We start from the raw sequence: 19,403 nt of genomic DNA on the forward strand, positions 1-19,403 counted from the left end.
TTCCTCTATGGAAAGTGTCCAGCTCAGATGAATTTACAGCCTAGTTTTTTCATACTTTCAAGGAACAGATCATTCTATGTTCCTACACGGTTCCAGGTCTTTAAAAAGATAATCTGGGTTTAAACAGGTTTTTCTAAATTGCTATAAAGCCTCTTTAATGTCACACAAAATAGATTTTTTAAGTCACAAAGTAGTCATTTAAAGAAAGTCAATACACAATAGAAGAAAAAAACAATTCTCCATGAAGACAAAACAATTTTAAATTTGTTGTTGTTATTCAGTCGCTCAGTCATGGCCAACTCTTTGCAACCCCATGGACTGCAGCACGCCAAGCTTCCCTGTCCTTCACCATCTCCTGGAGCTTGCTCACACTCATGTCCATTGAGTTGGTGATACCATCCAACCATCTCATCCTGTCACCCCCTTCTCCTCCTGTCTTCCATCTTTCCCAGCATCAGGGTCTTTTCCAATGAGCCTGTGATACAAAGAAAACCCTCAAGTTTCACACACACACACACACAATCTCCAAGCATGGTGCCTGGTAGGGGCCTCAAGTCTCACCCAACCCACGCCAGAGGCAGAGTGCTGAGGATGGTCCATTCACAACAAGTACCGCTTTGCAAAACCATCCTACTTCCATCATGGTGGGAAATGAGGCTTCCTTCCTACAGATCAAAGAGCACTTCCTGTGCAGGGCCCATCCTGCTGATGTGGACCACGGACGGTCAGCTTCAGCATACACGGACACCTGTTCTCTACCTCTGAACACTAGCTGCGACACAGTGCGGGGTGCTTGATAAACGTGTGTGATCAAAGGGCTTCCCTGGTGGCTCAGGCGGTAAAGAATCTGCCTGCAATGCTGGAAACCTGGGTTTGATTCCTGGGTCAGGAAGATCCCCTGGAAGAGGGCATGGCAACCCACTCCAGTATTCTTGCCTGGAGAATACCACGGACAGAGGAGCCTGGCGGGCCACAGTCCATGGGGTCACAGTCAGATACGACTGAGCGGCTAAGCACAGCATTCTGATCAAGAGTTGCTTCTTCCAGCACTGGGCATAGCCTTAGGTGAATCAGACACAGATCCTGCTCACAAGCATTCACAGCCTTCCAGGACAGAAGAGTCAGGCACAGGAATCACTGTGGTGTGAGAGGGGAGAGGACCAGGACCATGAGGAAGAGATACAGGAAGGCAAAATACAGGTGATCAGGACGGGCTTCCTGGAGTCAGCAGTAGCACAACTGTCAAGTTCTACGAAGTGTTCCCTTGAACAGCAAGGAGATCAAACCAGTCAGTCCTAAAGGAAATAAACCCTGACTATTCATTGGAAGGACTGTTGCTGAAGCTCCAACATTTTGGCCACCTGATGCAAAGAGCCAACTCACTGGAAAAGACTCTGATGCTGGGGAAGATTGAAGGCAAAAGGAGAAGGGGGCAACAGAGGAAGAGATGGTTGGATGGCATCACCCACTCAGTGGATATGAGTTTGAGCAAACCCTGGGAGATAGTGGAGGACAGAGGAGCCTGGTGTGCTATAGTCCATGGGGTCCCAAAGAGTGAGACATGACTGAGCTACTGAACAACAAGTTCTGAGGCAGAATCCAGCAAGCTACAGTCCTCATCAGGGCCAAATTCAGTTCCCCGTCTGGGTCTGTAGGGCCCACGAGATAAGAACTGTTTTTATATTTTTTAATGGTTATTTAAATACCGACATAATAGTCTTGACTTTGCTCGCTGGCCAATAAAGTGTGTAATATTTATGATCCTTTAAAAATATCTGCCAACTCCTATAACTAAGGCATGAAAAAAATCCCAAGACAGCAAATAAAAATCCCAGCTAATGTTTGCTGAGAGCTCACTGTGTATGCTCCACTCTGCACACATTATTTCATCTCCACAAAAAGGCTATAAAGGAGATATTATCCCCTCTTTACAGAGGAGGAAACTGGGTCATAGAGATAGTAACTAGCCTGGAGCCTCACAGCCAATGAGGGTAGAGCCTGACCCCAAAGCTGCTTCTCCATCACCAACTGAGATGCTTGCCCAATTCCCTTTGGAGGAAACACATGAGCGAGCTTTCAGCACAGGACATGTCTGAGAAACAAGCTCTTATCTGGCTGGAAAAAAGGGAGACAGAGGCCAAAAATAGGTCAAATCATGGTGGGCTCTGAATGGCAGGCAAGGAGCTATTCTGCAACCAGTGCCTGGTAAGTTCACTGTAATACTCTTCATTCAGTAGCAAAATACTGAAAACAACCTAAATGTCCACCACCTAGAGTTCAAATAAATTGTGGAACATCCATTCAATAGAACACGATGCAACTTTTTAAAAAATGAGTATCTTCTTTACTGTATCTGTCAGCTACTGTTGTGTAACAAACCGCCACAAACTCCCAGGGGCACATAGGGAGCACTTGTTTCTTAGTTGTCTTTAGATCAGCTGGGCTCAGCTGGTAGCTCCAGGCTGCAGACTGGGCCTGTATCTGCTTCACTCATCTCCTAGACTCCTTGGGCCAGTGAGCTAGATGTGTGTATTCTTCTCATGAAGATGGCAGGGCACAAGGGGAAAATGGAAACGATCAAAGTCTCTTAAGCACTCTGCCCAGAACTGCAATTTTTCAGTCCATCTTATTCTATTTGCCTTCCAAAGAACATGGACAGCCCACAATCAAGGAGCTTTCAACTTTTACAAAGGAGGCTGGAGAGTCACATGGCAAAGACTGTAGATTTACGGAGATGTGAAGACTACACCAGTAATTCAACCACTGCATATGCTGTTAAAGAACAATACCCAAGATGTATTTTGGAGACTTGCCACAGATGACACTAATCCTTAGTCATGGTGACAGCCACATACATAATCTCTCCCTTAAACTAAGGGTCTCTCACGGTGAGTCCAAAACAGGAGAGAAGGGAGCAGGGCACAAACTGTACAAGAATGACACAGCCATTGTTGCTGTTGTTCAGTCGCTAAGTCAGGCCCAACTCTTTGTGACCCCATGAATTGCAACACACCAGGCTCCTTTGTCCTCCACTGTCCCCCAGATTTTGATCAAATTCATGTCCATTGAGTTGATGATGCTATCTAACCATCTCACTCTCTGCTGCCCTCTTCTCCTTTTGCCTTCAATCTTTCCCAGCACCAGGGTCTTTTCCAATGAGCCAGCTCTTCCCATCAGGTGGCCAAAGTACTGGAGCTTGAGCGTTAATTCCTCCAACGACTATTCAGGGTCGATTTCCTTTAGGAATGAGAGGTTTGACCTCCTTGCAGTAAAAGGGACTTGCCGACAAAACCTGGTTAGAACCAACTAGGTTCAAGATGGCGGAAGATTCGACTTTCAGGGGACCTTGAAACTCATCATACGCTCCCTGTAATTTGTTGTTGTTGCTGTTTAGTTGCTAAGTTGTGTCTGACTCTTTGAGACCCCATGGACTGCCGCCCACCAGGCTCCTCTGTACATGGAATTCTCCAGCCAACAATATTGGAGTGGGTAGCCTTTCCCTTCTCCAGGAGATGTTCCTGACCCAAGGATTGAACTCACGTCTCCTACATTAGCAGGCAGGTTCTTTACCACTGAGCCACCAGGAAAGCCTGTCCCGGTAATATATTAGTTGCTAAATGACACACCCCAGGGGCCATGACACTTCTGAGGCAGACCATAAACTGCCAAAAAGTGGGGGCTGGCCCAATTCCTGGAAATCTCTGCCCCTTCTCCAAAACAGTTGGAATAATCCTCCCACTCATTAGCTTATGAAATTACCCATGCCATAAAAACTAACCACCCCATATTTTGGGGCTTCTCGCCTTCTGAGATGGCCCACACTCTGTCTGTGGAGTGTGTTCCTCCCAAAGCCCTTCTCACTTCTTGAGACAGACCACATTCTGTCTCTGAAATGTGTATCTCTAAATAAACCTACTTCTTACCTATCACTTTGTCTCTCACTTAATTCTTTCTGTGATGAGACATAAAGAACCTGAGCTTCATTAAGCCCTGAGACAGGACCTGAAAGACAGTGGGTTCAAGTCCCGATCTGGGCTGTGTGGTTTCAGATCCACATCTGACCCAAGCCCTTTGATGCCATCCACTCACATAGCTCAGTGTGTTTAATATCTGTTCTGCCCACCACCCTGGAAATGAAGCAAGCGCCATCTGTTCCACCTGCCACCTTGGACATGATGTAGATGACAACCATCCTCCCACCTCGTCATTCTGCCACATCTCCAACAAGGCCCCAGCACGACCGGAGGAGATGCTGAGAGAATGATGGACGAGGGGTCCTGTGCCTGCCCAGCTGCCCATCTGAGGCCCTGTTCTGCCCAGTTCCACCTCGAGGTGGAGCTCCTGGTCCAGACCCACGTTCCCAAAGGCTGTGCCACCTGCCCCCTGCACACGACCTCCCCTCATCACCGTCTCTCTCCCTCCTGCATCTGCACATCAGGGCCCCTGCAGCTTCTCTTCCCTCCAGGGTCTTCCTCAACTTCTCAATTTCATTTTAATAGCAGAGCATTATGAATAAAGTCCACAGGCCAAAATCACATCTAGGACATTCAGTGAATCAGAGCCAGAAAGACTGCCTTTGAGAACGGGGTCCCAGCTGTCCAGACAGGGCACTGAGGTTAAGGCCAGGGGAACAATCCTCAGTGGTCCAGAGTGGGAGATGGGGAGTGGGTGTGCGGCAGAACAGGAGGCAAGTTCAGACTTCAGTGTGTGTGTGAGTGTGTGCACGTGTGTGTGTGTGTTTGCGTGTATGAACATGCATTTGCATACAGAAATGGGCCTTGAAAAGTCTTTGTGATAAACAACAAAGCAAGATTTTTTAAAAATTCTGAGTGATCTTTCTAAACACATGGGCTTACCATATAGCATATGGAACTATATTCAGCATCATGTAATAAATCATAATGGCAAAGAATATGAAAAAGAATATATATGTGTGTATGTGTTTGTATATATAAAATTACTTTGCTGTACAAGATAAACCAAAATGACATAGCAAATCAGTTATACTTCAATTCAATAAAATGAAAAAGAAAAAATCTTTGTGAAAATGCCTTTCGAAATTATAACAACTTCCAACTCTGGTAATGAAGAAACAAGATAATTCAAACCAACCCTTGTGCTAAAGCTACTAAAAAATAAATCTGGAAAAATATTTTTTAAAATACTTTTGAAAGCATCAAAGAATGAACAAGACAAGAAAGAACTCTCTGGTCCCAGATCTGACAGAACCTAGAGACAGAATTGTGACTTGTATTCTGGAGAAACAGCTGGTGTTTTATCAGCCTGTTGGGGCCAAGGGATAAAAAGTCATGTTGAGGCCCACACAACGTGGGAGTCTCATTACCACCCACTGAGTGGAAACCCCCAAAGGACTCCACTCTCAGGACAAACCCACAGAAACACAGCCCTAGCACCCCTGGGTCCTCCACACACCCTCCTGATATGCTGGGTCCTCCCAAGGGCAATGAGCCCAGGGCTCACCCGCCCACTTTACGACAGAATAGAATTCCCATATATTAAGTGGTTGCAGAAGTTCACTGTGGTGGAACTTCTGTTTTTATTTTAGGATGTGCTGTTAGTCCTATCTATGATTTCTTTGATGGCAAACTCTTGGTTGGAAACTCAACCCCAGATCATCACAATGTGCCTAAGGGAATATATAATTCCCTTTGTGACAATCAACTCTGTTACACACTTTATGAGCTCACATGGCAGCTGAAATCAGATCCTGCCTCTATAAATGCAAATTTGTGAAATGCTCTATATATGTCAAGCAGCTGTGCTGCTAAACAGAATGCCTAGAATCAGAAAATCTGGAGTCCAAATCCTTGTTTTACAAACTGAAGGCCGCATAATGGTAGCAAACGACCCATATCACTGAGTCTCATTGTCCTCACCTGTGATACGATGATGGTAATAATAATAAGACTATCCACAATACTCAGAGGGACATCAGGAGACGTGAAGTAAGAGGCCCAGTACACAGCAACTACTGAGGGCTTAAGTGCTTAATACATGTTCAGCATTACTAATGTCAGCAGAAATGTCTTCCGAGATACCACAGAATAACAGATACAATAATGGTAATAGTAATAGTTAATAATAATAATATTAGCTATAAGTAGTGAGCCAGAGCTTGTCCATGAGTCTAGAACTAATGGCTTTGACTATCCTAAGGTAAGTAATTGAAGGACTAATATTTTTACATGACTGTAAAATGCCAGGCCTAGGATCACATGCTTTGGGAGTAAAAGACTTGACCTCTGACCCTGGAGGCTCTGGGTTTTGTTGGGTGATAAGAAATGCACACACGAGGCTGTGGGCCCACAGGAAAGGAAATGAGGTTGTCTTTGAGGAGGAGGGAGTGAGGGAAGAGCTCCAGGGAATTCAGAAATGACCTCAGTCAAGCCGACGGGGAAGGATGACTGTGGGTTACCGTATGCACAGAAGAGAAAGGATGTGCATGCTTTCATTCCTCCCCCCACGGAGGGTTCAGAAGAGGCAGAGACCCCAGGCCCACCCCCTCCACTCAGAACCCAGCTACTGTGTCCGGGCCGGAGACACAGCTGGGGCGGGAGGCACATCAGGGACCTCACTCACCCTCTTGGACAGTGTCTCGGGCCAAGGGGACGCCGTGATCATCACTGGCAGCCTTCTCAGAGTTCTTGGTTCTCACGCCTTTTCTGTTGATATTTTTACCTAAAGAAAAAAAAAAAAGAGAGAGAGAGAGATGCCTTTACTTCCCCATATGTCAGAGTCATCCCAGGATGGTGAGACTCAACCATCTTCTCCTGCAAAGCAACCATCTCCACCCTCTGCCTCCCCAGACCCTAGTGATGGCTCCTTGAACCCTGAGAGGCTGGTGGTTACAGGAAAGGAAGTGTGTTATAGTGAACGCCCAGGGAAATAAACACGGTAACCAACAATGCACACCTGCAAGCAGCTACTATTCTAAGGCTGAAAAATGTCCTGTGGGGGTACTTTTGGCCCTCCCTGGCACTCCAAGAGTGACACTACGTTTAACTGATAAAATGGATAAAATGGAGCTGGAAGTCCAGGCCTCTGAGCCTGGAGCTAGATTTCCTACCATGCTGGGCTCCTCCCACCTAATTCTCTCCAAGGTCCCAGCTGAGTACCTGGAGGGCTCTCTCTGCTCACAAACACCAGCTTCTTTTCAGCCTTCAGATCATATTTTCTGTCTACCAGAACTCGGTATGTGTTGTTTCTCCTCTGCAGCATCCTTCCATTCACTCTCTACCTATTTCACTTCCTCTGATCTCGCTTACTCCTTGGAAGGAAAGTTATGACCAACCTAGATAGCGTGTTTAAAAGCAGAGACATTACTTTGCCAACTAAGGTCCATCTAGTCAAGGCTATGGTTTTTCCAGTGGTCATGTATGGATGTGAGAGTTGGACTGTGAAGAAAGCTGAGTGCTGAAAAATTAATGCTTTTGAACTGTGGTGTTAAAGACTCTTGAGAGTCCCTTGGACTCTGGAGAGTCCCTTGGACTAGTTGGATCCAACTAGTCCATCCTAAAGGAAATCAGTCCTGGATGTTCATTGGAAGGACTGATGCTGAAGCTGAAACTCCAATACTTTGGCTACCTCATGCGAAGAGTTGACTCACTGGAAAAGACCCTGATGCTGGGAGGGGTTGGGGGCAGGAGGAGAAGGGGACGACAGAGGATGAGATGGCTGGATGGCGTCACCGACTCAATGGGCATGAGTTTGAGTAAACTCTGGGAGTTGGTGATGGACAGGGAGGCCTGGCGTGCTGCGATTCATGGGGTCACAAAGAGTCGGACACGACTGAGCAACTGAACTGAACTGACTGATCTTGCAAATCCCACTCAACCATGCCCTCCTTGAGATGGCTTTCCTGAACTCCCACCTAAATCACTGCCTCCTTTGCTGAGCTCTGATGGCACCTGTCTCTGGTCAACTTGCTTCCTTGCGGAGCCTGAGGGAGGGGTTCAGTGCATGTAATATATTGGGGGAGGGCTCTAAGGAGAAAAGGTGGGAGTAAGCAGGATGAGGCAGAGGAAGGAGGTAAGCTAGGCTGGGTCCCCAGCCAGAATCTGACTCAGCCTGACACCACGGGGCGCTCTGGAGCTGACACTGCACACAGTGTTGGCCTACCGGGAGACAAGGGGTCGCCTTTCCCAAGCTGGTTGGTCTCTGGCCACAGACTGACCTACTGGGGGTGGGAGATGTCACCTTCCAAGGGTCAAGCTCCAGACAAGGGAGCAGCTGGCAATCATCACAGCCAAGCCCCAGCAGCTGTGGGAGGGGCATGCCTGGGTGGGAAAGAGGACCTGGGGGGGTGTCAGCAGCCTCCACTACAGTTCTGCTCCCTGGTCTGGGATGACATCATCACACACGTGCAACACATGTTCTGTTCACGGGGGCAGGAACTGTGCCTGGTTTTGCTCATGCTCTCCCTCCAGAGTCTGGTTAAGCCTGTGATGAACAAATGATCATGAATGATTATGAGTCAGTGAATGACCAACAAGGAAAAATAAGGGGAGGGGAAGGTCTATGGAGAAAGATGCTTAGTTTGGACTTTAAGAAACAAGTTGAAATACCAAAACATCAAGTGGATTGTGCCAATTAATGAAGTCATTTCAGATTAAATTCTAGAGTCACCAAAAAAAAAAAAAAAAAAGATATTTATCAAGAAAACATCATCAAAAAAATCAAGGGTGCTTCATGCCTGGCCAAGGGCAATTCTCTCTCCATCGTATTCTTGGGTGATACCTGCTGGACGTATCTTTCATTGTTAATATAAACTTAAAAAAAATCACAAAATTAAGAGTCCTCCTTGGGTCAAGGAAATCAAAAAACCAAAACATTCAGAAAGGCCAGAGGAGGAAGGCTGCCAACCCGAGTGCAGCTGATGACATCAGCCTGATGTCACTTGGCATCTGTCCCATTCTCGTGGGGACGGGTGTCACGGCCAGTGATCTCCAAAGACAATTTCTTCTGAAAGAGCCTGATGGCGAACCGTCGGTAAAAATCTTGACTGTTTGGAAAATTGGGTGCCACAACTTTAGAGACAGAAGAGTCTGATTTGGCAGAAAGATAAGATGGTGGTGGGGTGGGGGCGGAGTTTTACACAATGTAAGAGGAAAAAGCCAAAGTTCTGGGGAACAACATTCCATCCAACATTTCCCAGAAGCCGGACATTCATCCCAGGCCCTCCCTCTGCCAAATCACCCCCTCCGGGGCCACGGCGGGCAACACGGAAGATGGAGTCGGAGAACGCGGTCCTGCAGACACACTCAGCCTCACTCCCCTGGGCTGGATCCTCGCCCTGCGCTCAGCTCTGGGAAGCCAAGAACGGCCCAGATGTGGGGCAGAGGTCCTGTCATCCCTGAGATCAACATGTGGGAAACAGAGTCCCCACAGGGAGTGGCAAAGAGGTAGAAATAGGCAGGGCCCCTGCCACCTTCTCTAGGAACACCTACTTCTGGGATATTTACCTACAGATGTGGTTCCAGCCCCAGGCAGCCAGGCTCTGCCACTGCACTGACCACGTGTGTCCTCGGGGCACCCACCTCTCCCCTCCTGTGCTCCATCCCCTCATCTGTGAAATAAGGAGACATGGTACCTGCCTCGCTGGAAGCCATGGGAAGGACACAGATGACATATATCCAAGAACCGGGGGCAGTGCCTGACCAGTGGTGACCAGTGAATAAAAGACAGCCTCCCTCTTCTCATTGTTCATATGTGTCCCGAGGACACACAGTCACAGGGCATCATCCCAGTGGCTGGGCAAGTAACAGCCGACACATGGCCCGTGAGTCACAATTTACAAGGCATCCTCTCAGAGATTAGGGCTTCCTCCGTGGCTCAGCGGTGAAGAATCCGCCTGCTGACTCAGGAGATGTGGGTTGGATCCCTGGATCAGGAAGATGTCCCTGGAGGAGGAAAGGGCAATCCACTCCAGTATTCTTGCCAGGACAATCCCATGGACAGAGGAGCCTGGTGGGCTACAGTCATAGGGTCGCAAACAGTCGGACACAACTGAGCAACTGAACACACATATAGGTTCTCATGGATTAGAACATTCCATCTTGGCAAATACCCATCGAGGGCAGGAAGCTTGCTGTGAGCATTACCCTACAGATGGGCACACAGAGGCTCAGAGGAGAAGAGACCCTCCCTAGGTCACTGAGAGAGCCAGGAGGCAGCAGAGTGGGAGCCCGACGCCCAGCCTAGGCCCTTGCCAACCTCTTCTTCTCTTGCAGCGAGAAAGGCAGCATATGGTCTATACAGATGAAAGGAGAGAAGTGGAAATAGTGCTCAGAGGAGGAGCCGGAGCCAAATCAACATCTCCATCTGGGCTGCGTGACAAAACCAAATTCCTTAAAAGTAGCAAACGGAATTGCCAGTGGGGGCCGCACATTCTATTCTGGTCCCTGGTGATAAATATCAAGCTTCTTGGTTGATAGGAAACTATTTTCCCCCCTCTCGATATACAAGGAGCTTACAGTAGCAGCCCCAGAAACTGAAACAATTCTTTGCTGCATATTTGCATTTTCCCCAGGAAATTCCAGCCCCAGAGCATCAGCTGTCTCTCTCTCTTCTGAAGGATGCAGCCCTGAGCCCTGAGCCCCTCACCAGAGGCTCTCATGAAGGACCCCGCCTGGGGAGGAAGGTCCTGGCCCCAAGCCACCGAGGGTTCTCGGAGCTCCCCAGAGAGGCCGCCTCGCGGCACTGGGACAGACAATAATTTCACTTTCTCAAACAACCATGGGACCAAGAAGGATCTTGCAGGAGGACATGAAAAACCCAAACTAAGCAGTTAGAAACTGGAGTTCTCTGTGTGTATTAGCAAAAAAGGGGTCATGACATGGGGTGGGGACTACCCTGCGCCCTCTTTCAGATCCCAAACCTGAGAGAGCCAAGCTCTTGGTGGGAACAGGTTTTCCAGGGATCAGGTAGAAGCCTGGGGACCAAAAGGTTGAGTGGAGGAAGGATGTGCTTGCTTTGGTTAGCTAGCAACCTGAAAGGTCTGAGCTGGAGATGGAGGCACCGGGTGCAATTTCTTAAGTTTTTTTTTTTTTAACCAAGACTGGGCCAAAGTCTATCGATCAATCAACCAACCAGCCAATCAATCCATCACAAGCGCTTCTTCCCACCCACTACCCCCAGCCCCCACTCAGCCGTGTCTTCCCTGGGAAACCAGTGAGTCAGCCCCTGGCCCCTGTGGGCCGGCCTCTTGTTCAGACGACTTGGTCTCCACCAGGGTCCCGGGGGCAGAAGGGACAGCCCCTCCCAGTCTCTAGGTAGCGAAGGCAGCCTCTACCTTCCTGACTTGCAACCAAGTAAGAAGCCCGCAGCCTTTAGAGACACCCCCAGAACAGTAGCAGGTGGGGTGTGCTGGGTCCTGCCAAGGGCACTGCGGGTATCTGCAGTCTCGGTTTGGGTTCTGCCTGGAGCCAGCCTGGGGCAAGGCCTTGTGCTGCAGGAGTGACCGGGGGAGGCGATTATTTCATGAAGAGCAAGTGAAGACAGGAAGGCAGTGAGACTCGGAGAAGGAGGTGCCAACAACCTGAGCTGCGCTGCTCGGAGTCAGGAAGCCATCAGGACTCAACGTGGCTGCGGGACCTGGAGGCCCAGCGTCGAAGCTGCCTCTCACCCGACCCTCGAGAGACCGGGAGGCTGTGCCTTGACCTTCTAACCTCACACCACCTCGGGAAGCTTCTTCTTCTTCTTCTTGCTATTGCTCCCCTGTCACAGTGACGGATTCAAGGCGTGAAGATGTCACCTGTGCCCACGAGAGGCACAGCCAGATTCTGAATCTCTCTGAATCCCGAACGAACTCTGCCAAACCCGTACACGTGCCTCTCATGAACCAAGTATTCCATAAAAGTCTGACACCTAAAGGTGTCCTGTGTGGCTCTGACCTTCCTTTGATGCCCAGATCAGTAGCCAATGGGATGCCAGTCAATTACAGACACGAGTCCTTCCCGTGGCCATTCCAAGGCACCCGGATTTTATGGGTTTCATGATCCCAGGGAAGCAACAGGAACCTCAGAAGGTAAGAGAGGGCAGAGCCACTGCTGGAGACGCCAGACCTGAGAACTCACGCTCCGTGACCACCTTGAGGACATCCAGAGAAGACCCCCACCTCAGAATTCTAGGTTTCCAGGGACTTCCCTGGTAGTCTAGTGGTTAAGGCTCTGTGCTTCCACTACAGTGGGCAAGAGTTCGATCCCTGATTGAGGAACTAAGATCCCGCACGCCATGAAGCAAGGAAAAAAAGAAAAAGAAAAAAAAAAAATCCAGATTCCAGGGCCCAGGCTACTGTTGCCATGAGACCTAAAGCACTGTCCTCCATGAGACCCCACAGTCAAGGATGCTCAGGGCACACAGGAAACACGATGGCTATCTTCAGAAGCCAGGCCTCCAAACCCAGCTTCTCCAGACATGCAGGTGTCTGCCCCTTCATCACCCACACACAAGCCCGGGTTTCTAGAACCACAGGCACGGTGGGGAGATCTGCCAGCATGAAGAGTTGACTTTGGAAAGCATGTTGGAAACAGAGGTGGTGTCTCAGGAAAGCTGCTTGCTGATGTACATGAGAAGACCTTTTCTATAAAAAGTCCTTTCCCTTGGAATTCTCTAGGAAGTTGATCTGGACCAAAAAAAAAAAAAAAAAAAAAAATTGGATTTAACTCTTCCAGAGAGAATATAATGCCATGCTGCAAAGATTTCTTGTTATTTGTTTAGGTGTGCTGATAGCCTTGTGATTGCTTTTAAAGTATGCAGGGAAACATTTACAAACACATGCTCCTAATCCTCACACTCCAGCTTGGCCCAAGAGAAGACATTTCCAACCGAAGGGCGGAGTATGCAAGAAGCCCTGAAGGGTGCTGAAGCAAAAGCTTAAAAGTGAAGCTCTTTCCAGCAACTAGCTGGCAGTCCATAACAGAAAGGACTTTGTTTACAACCAAATATGCTCATATAACAACTCTCTGATTATCGCCAGCCCCTCCCCTTCCCAGGCCGGAGTAGAACACAGGACAAAGTGCAAACTCGCCAATTCTGGGCACAGACATACAGACAAACATGGCTCGCTGCTCACTCTGCGAATTCCATGGGCTCAGGACAGAGGGCCAGAACCCTGGGTGTGATGCAGGCAAGCGTGTATTCCAATAGATGTGCATGCTCCCCAGCCCTTGAAGAAAGCAACCAACAGGTAGGAACCCAACAGTTCAAGGCTACTTCCAGCCCAATGGAAGAGGGGGAATAAAACATCTTCAAATCATCGACTGAGTCTTGTTCGTGAACTTGTTTGTTTTTCACCGCCTCTTGAGGCGGGGAGCAAGGCGGGTCAGTTATGTAACTATGGTTTACTTCTCTGATGCCTTTTTTTCTCTAAGAGGAGTATGGTTCCAAACCAAAGCCATCAGTTTGGAGATGACATGGAAAGCACACCGCACATCCACTCGCATGCCCAGACTGTGGTCCCTCATCTCACTCCTCACCCTGGGATGATGAAAATGGGGCCCAGAGACTCACTCTTTGGACCTCCAACTGCAGGGATCTAGAAAATATTGAATTTGGCAAGAGACAGTTGAAAAAATGAAATTAGAGAGAAGCAGCTTGCCAGGTCCTTGTGAGGAAGAACATTCTAGCAATCAGTACTATTTATCCAATGAACAAACAGCCTTTCAAGGTGGTGAGCACCCATCAGTGAAAACATGGGAGCCTAGAGCAGTGTTGAAGTAAATTTCCAAGCCCAAGATGGAGTTGCTTGTGCCCACAGTGCCACATTACCAAATTAAAACTTACATAAACTTCTTGGCACTAACAATCTCCTCCTGACTAGAAGTATTCAGTTAATCCCCAAATGCCAGGTCAACTCTGGGTCTTCTCACCCCAAACAAAGTTGACTGTGTCACCCCAGCCAACCAGATATTCTCTATTTTCTTCTCCTTGCTCTTTGTTCTATAAAAACTTCCCGCCTTCTGCCCCATTTTGCCATTCCCCACAAGGAGACTGCCTGCCCACCTCATGAAGTGCTAAAGTTAGTATCACCTAAATAGTCTTCTTTAATCATTTTTTTAACACCAAGTAGTCTGCTGGCAGAATCTTGCAATAAATAAGAACTTGCATGCAATGAACACTTAGGTTCCTTGAAGATCTAAAATTCTGGGATTTACTGACGTTCACAACGAGGGCCTCAGAAACTGTACAAGACTGAGTCCTACTCAGTCACAGACAAGGATTCCACAGTCCTGTATCCTGATGGGGGTGGTGGTTCCACAAATCCATAGACGTGAGACAAGGCAGAACTACACACACACACACACACACACTCACACACATCCGCATACACACAAGAGTGCACATGAAAATTGGGGAATGTCCGGTAATGTTAGCGGTAAAGAACCCGCCTGCCAATGCAAGTTAGACGTAAGAGACACAGGTTCAATCCCTGGGTAGGAAAGGTCTCCTGGAGAAGGAAATGGCAACCCACTCCAGTACTCTTGCCTGGAGACCAAGGCATGGACTGAGGAGACTGGCAGGCTGCAGTCCTTAGGGTCACACAGAGTTGGACACGACTGAAGCAACTTAGCACATCATCTGAAAGTTAAAAGTACTGTACCAATGTCATTTTTCTGTTTTGATACTGTGTACAGCAGTGTACAGCGGTGATTCTGGGCCCACCGGTGACATGTGACAATGTCTAGGATATTTTTGCTTGTCACGACTCGGAGGAGGGTGCGTGTTGCTAAACACCCTCCCATGCACAAGACAGCCTTCCCCATGAATAAACATACACACACACACACATGTCAGCCCCAAAATGGCAATACTCTCAAGGTAGAGAAATCTTGTACTGTAGTTCTAGAAGATGCTATCATTGAGGGAAGTTGGAAGAAGGATACACAGGACCTCGCTGTATTATTTTTACAATTTCCTGCCTGTCTATACTTATTTCGAAATAAAAACTTAAAAAAAGATTTAAGATTCCACTCTATTTGTTATGTAAGGGTTCTACTCCAGAATCCATCAGCCACTCATGGAAAAATGCAATACTCTCAATAAACCAAAGGATTCAGCTATCCAAACCACTTCCAGGAGAATGTTGACCTGTGAAAGCCATTGCACATTGGTGACATGAAAAAACAGCCAAGAGTCAAAGCCAAACTCACACCAAGATCAAATCCCCAGTGCCCTTGGCCCCTTAAATAAACCTTCCTATGGGATTCAGACAAGACTCCCCCTAGACCCAGAGACACAGAGCATCTACCTCCCATCTTCTCTTGAGCCCAGCCTGTATGTAAGATACAAGCTATGTGGAAAATATTTTATCACTTGGGAAGACAAAGCACATGAGAGAATTCTCAATGAGCAGTTATATACGCTCTCACATGCTTCTTCTCTAAATCTAAGCCCTCACTCCCACCTCAGTGCCTAGACAGTGCACCACCCCCCCAGTCCAAAAGCTCACAATAAACATTCCCACTGTGGCCCCTAAGATATTATAAATGCCGTCCTAAGATATTATTGCAATCTGCTTATGAAATGGTCCAACACAGAGATGAATGCTTCTATTACGTCATGTTTGTTGTTGTTTAGTTGCTCAGCCGTATCCAACTCTTTGTGACGCCATGGACTGTAGCCCACCAGACTCCTCCGTCCATGCGATTTTTCAGGCAAGAATACTGGAGTGGGTTGCCACTTCCTTCTTCAGGGGATCTTTCCAGCCCAAGGATCAGACCCACACCTCCCGCACTGGCAGGTGGATTTTCTACCACTGAGCCACCAGCAAAGGAGCAGTACCTATATCAAGCCACCCCTGAAGGGAGGCAAAATCATTTTCTCTTACTGTAATTTCATTGCACAAAACTATCACTAACTGCCCTAAGAAAAGTTATTCTTAACCAAACTCTCTGACCTCTCTGACTTCAGGTTCAGGATAGAGGGTTCCACTGGTCAAGGGCCAAAAAGATGAGGACGGGGAGAATCAGAGCTAGAAGTATTGGATCAGGGTCACACTTTGCTTGTCAGGGTTGGGGGGAGGTGGTCTAAAAAGCCCCAAACTGTGTATCAGAAACACACCCTGAAATGGCAGCAGGCCTGGTGGCTGAGTGTCTGGAGCTTGCAGGGACCTGTGTTCAGTTGGGGAATCAACGACACCGCTCTCAACACCCCTGCAACTCCCCTCCAAGCATCCGATCCCAGCGTGTTCCAGGAGGGTGGGGCCGGGCCTCTTTGCTCTCCCCTCCCCCAGGACCTCACCCGGCACCGGATGCTGAGCAGGCTCCCAGTAACGACCTAGTAACAGAATAACGAGCAGCTCAGAAGGGACCGGCCCCACCACGAGCTGACACACGAGCTTGTGTTGAAAAGCTCCTAGAACAAGTGACAGAATAAAGCCAGGCAGCCGTCGCATACGGATGAAGATGCTGGGGTCAAGAAGCTGAGTACTGAGCCCCAGAACTGCAATTCAGTGCAGTCCTCGGACTCCCAGTCAAGCCTGGGGCTTCCCCACGTCCACCCGGCCACCCCCAGTACATACCAGAACCTAACAGATGTGTCTGCCACCCACCTCGAGCCACCATGCCCAGCACCGCACTAACCATGTGGCAGATGCTAAAAAACAAAAACACATGCCAGCTTGATTCACATGACCAAACAAAAAAGCCCTTGAGTTAAAAGCACAGGAGAAGGGTCTCCAAAGCTGCCACGCCGCCAGCAAGTGACCCTGAGTAGACTGCTGACACGGTCAGAGCCTCAGTTTCCTCATCTGCAAGGTAACAAGAATATGCACCCCTCGGAGCCCAAGGAAGAATTAAATGAGATGGTTGCCCATAAATCTCCTTACAGAGTCACAGTCTACACAGTATGACTCTACACAGACTCTACCCAGAGTCTACAAATATGAATGCCTTTTCCCACTTCCATTCCTATTATTAAACCAGTGTGGTTTTTACAAATCTTAACAGGCATAATTCCCCAGAAAATATGGGGACTGCTGGCTCTGTGCAGGGCAACACAACTCACAGAAGGGCCCGCAGGTTTACAGTCACCCACAAACTCAAATCCCTGGAGAAGGAAATGGCAAGCCACTCCAGGATTTTTGCCTGGAAAATCCCCTGGGCAGAGGAGCCGGGCGGGGTACAGTCTGTGGGGTCTCAAAGAGTCAGACACGGCCGAGTGATTGATCACGCAGCACACAAAATATGGCAGGACCCCTGCCGCTTTGGCTAAGCACAAAGTTGCTGCTGCGATGGGCACCCACGATTCAGGAGTTCTGGACCCCCATCTCTGCTCCTTCCCCATGGCCTCGCTGCTATCCTCGGTGAACAGTTTAACCAAACAAAGGTGATGCCTTTCGTGCCAGGAGCTGTGTAACGGTGCCACCGCCGGCAGGAATCTCCTTTCAGGGAAGGCCGTTCCAAGGCCAGCAGGGGAACTTGGCCACAGTCCTGCTCTCACTCCTCAATCCTGAAATATTAGGACGGCAGCCCTTTGCTATTTGAGTCCAGAACATTTGTGACAATTAAGAGAAAGTCCTCTATTCACAAAGTGTAAGAAACTGAATGGAAGCTATTTCCCCAATCGGCAGGCAGAACACGGGGATGCATTTGAGAAGGGTGGGAGGGGTGGGTGGATCCCCGGGGGCCTCTGGGCTTCCTGAAGTCCAGAAGCTCTGGCCCCTCCTGGGGCTGCAGCCCAAAGCTCCCCAGCAGAAGCGCTACCATCCTAACCCCTTCCTGGGCAGAGGATCCAAGGGACCCACAGAAATCATGAAGTGGGGAGCTTGCAAGGGGACCCTCGCTGGGGAAGGGCCGGCCAGCTGAATTCTCCCCAGAAAGCCACTATGCCAAAACAGACCCCCACTGGTCCCATCACCAAATTGGAAATTCACTCTCAAGAAAACGCCCTGAGAGAAGACTGAAGTAGGCAGTAAGATCCTTTGCCCAGTAAATCTCAAACTTGGCGCTGAGGGACCGGCTCCCCAGGCAGCTGAGAAGGGGAGCTGGACAGGTTTAAGTTCTGGGGCTCCGGAAGGGACGGCGGGATGCGCGATCAGTGCCTAAGGAGGTGGGGGCCGCGATGGGGGGAGTTCGCGGGGCTCTCTCATCCCAGACACACGCAGAGGGAAGCCAGATGTCGCCGCGGACCGGCAGGCCATCGCTGGGACAGGCACACGGCCACGGGCGCCCCCTCGGGCCGCCCAGCGCCGCGAGTTAACTTACCCGGCGGAGCCAACTTCTCCCTCTTGGGGGCTTTCTTGGGCTTTGTCGTCGCCTTCTTGGGCGGCCTGGGCTGGGGTGGGCGCGGCCCCCGCTCCCCCGCCCCGGGCCCCGCGGGCAGCGGCGGCGAGAAGGGCTCGGGCTCGGGCTCCGGGCGCGCGTAGGAAGGCTCCAGGCTCCAAGTCTCCTGCACGTCGTCGTCGGGGTACTCGACGGCTGCGCCCTGGGCCCCGACCCCGGCCGGGGTCACCGCCAGGAGCGCTAGGGCCAGCGCCAGCGCGGCGGCCCCCCGGCGGGCCATGCCCGCTCCGCCCCGCGCCCCGGGCAGGGTCACGGGCGCCGGGAGCGCCGGGCGGGCGGCGGCGCGGGGCTGGGGCGCCGGGCGCTCAGCAGCACGGGGTGCGGAGGCGGCAGGCCGGCGGCGCGTGTGACCCGCCCGCCGGGCTGGGCTGGGCTGGGCCGGGCCGGGCCGGGCGGGCAGGGGCTCGCCGAGGCTCGGGGCGGGCGCAGGGGGGCGGCCCCGCCCTTCCCTCCTCCCCGCCTTTCCCGCGGACCCTGCGGTGGCTGGCCTTGGGAACCATCCATCCCGTTAACTGTCTCCAAACCTCTCCCCTTCCCCTCACCTCCCTCCGAAGCCGGCCCGGTGCTAGGAGCCTGCTTCCCCAGAGACTCCTAGGAGTGTGTCCGTCCGGACGGTCGCTCCAGCCGGCTTAGAGGTTGGGGAACCGGATGGGCCAAGGTCCTAAAGCAAACAAGCCCCGAGCCTAGCCTCCAGCTCTCCTGACCCCTGCCTCGTCCCTGGTTCCACACGAGACAGGGGTTCCCCACTGGCCAGACAAAGCTTTCCCTCCACCTGACTGTGATCTTATTTCAGGTACTGCGGGTGGTCCCCAGGTTCCTTGGGGTCAAGTTCATGAGGGCGGGGCCTAGCGTCCCTGGAAGTTCTCCTCTCAAAATGTTAAGAAACTCAGTCGTATCAGACTCTTTGCTACCCCATGGACTGTACCCCGCCCGGCTCCTCTGTCCATGGGATTTCCCAGACAAGGATACTGGAGTGGGTAGCCATTCCCTTCTCCCGGGGATCCTCTCAATCCAGGGATCGAACCCCGGTCTCTGGCATTGCTGGCAGATTCTTTACCCTCTGAGCCACCAGGTGCCCTGATCCCTCTGAGAAGTGACTCT

General features: G+C 50.2%; 1 protein-coding gene across 1 annotated transcript in view; it reads right to left on the minus strand.

Annotated features, from left to right (window-relative positions):
• CPXM2 (carboxypeptidase X, M14 family member 2) overlaps nt 1-18,603 on the minus strand; it is a 135,598-nt gene extending 116,995 nt beyond the window's left edge. The window contains exons 1-2 of the mRNA XM_065923497.1: nt 18,225-18,603; nt 6,601-6,699 (exon numbers count right to left, since the gene is read on the minus strand). Of these exons, the coding sequence (XP_065779569.1) occupies nt 6,601-6,699; nt 18,225-18,522 (397 nt within the window). The 5' untranslated portion in view covers nt 18,523-18,603. The remainder of the gene's footprint in view (nt 1-6,600; nt 6,700-18,224) is intronic.
• Between the last annotated feature and the right edge of the window lie 800 nt (nt 18,604-19,403).

This window comes from Muntiacus reevesi, chromosome 2 (assembly GCF_963930625.1).
Source record: "Muntiacus reevesi chromosome 2, mMunRee1.1, whole genome shotgun sequence".
NCBI classification, from domain to species: domain Eukaryota; kingdom Metazoa; phylum Chordata; class Mammalia; order Artiodactyla; family Cervidae; genus Muntiacus; species Muntiacus reevesi.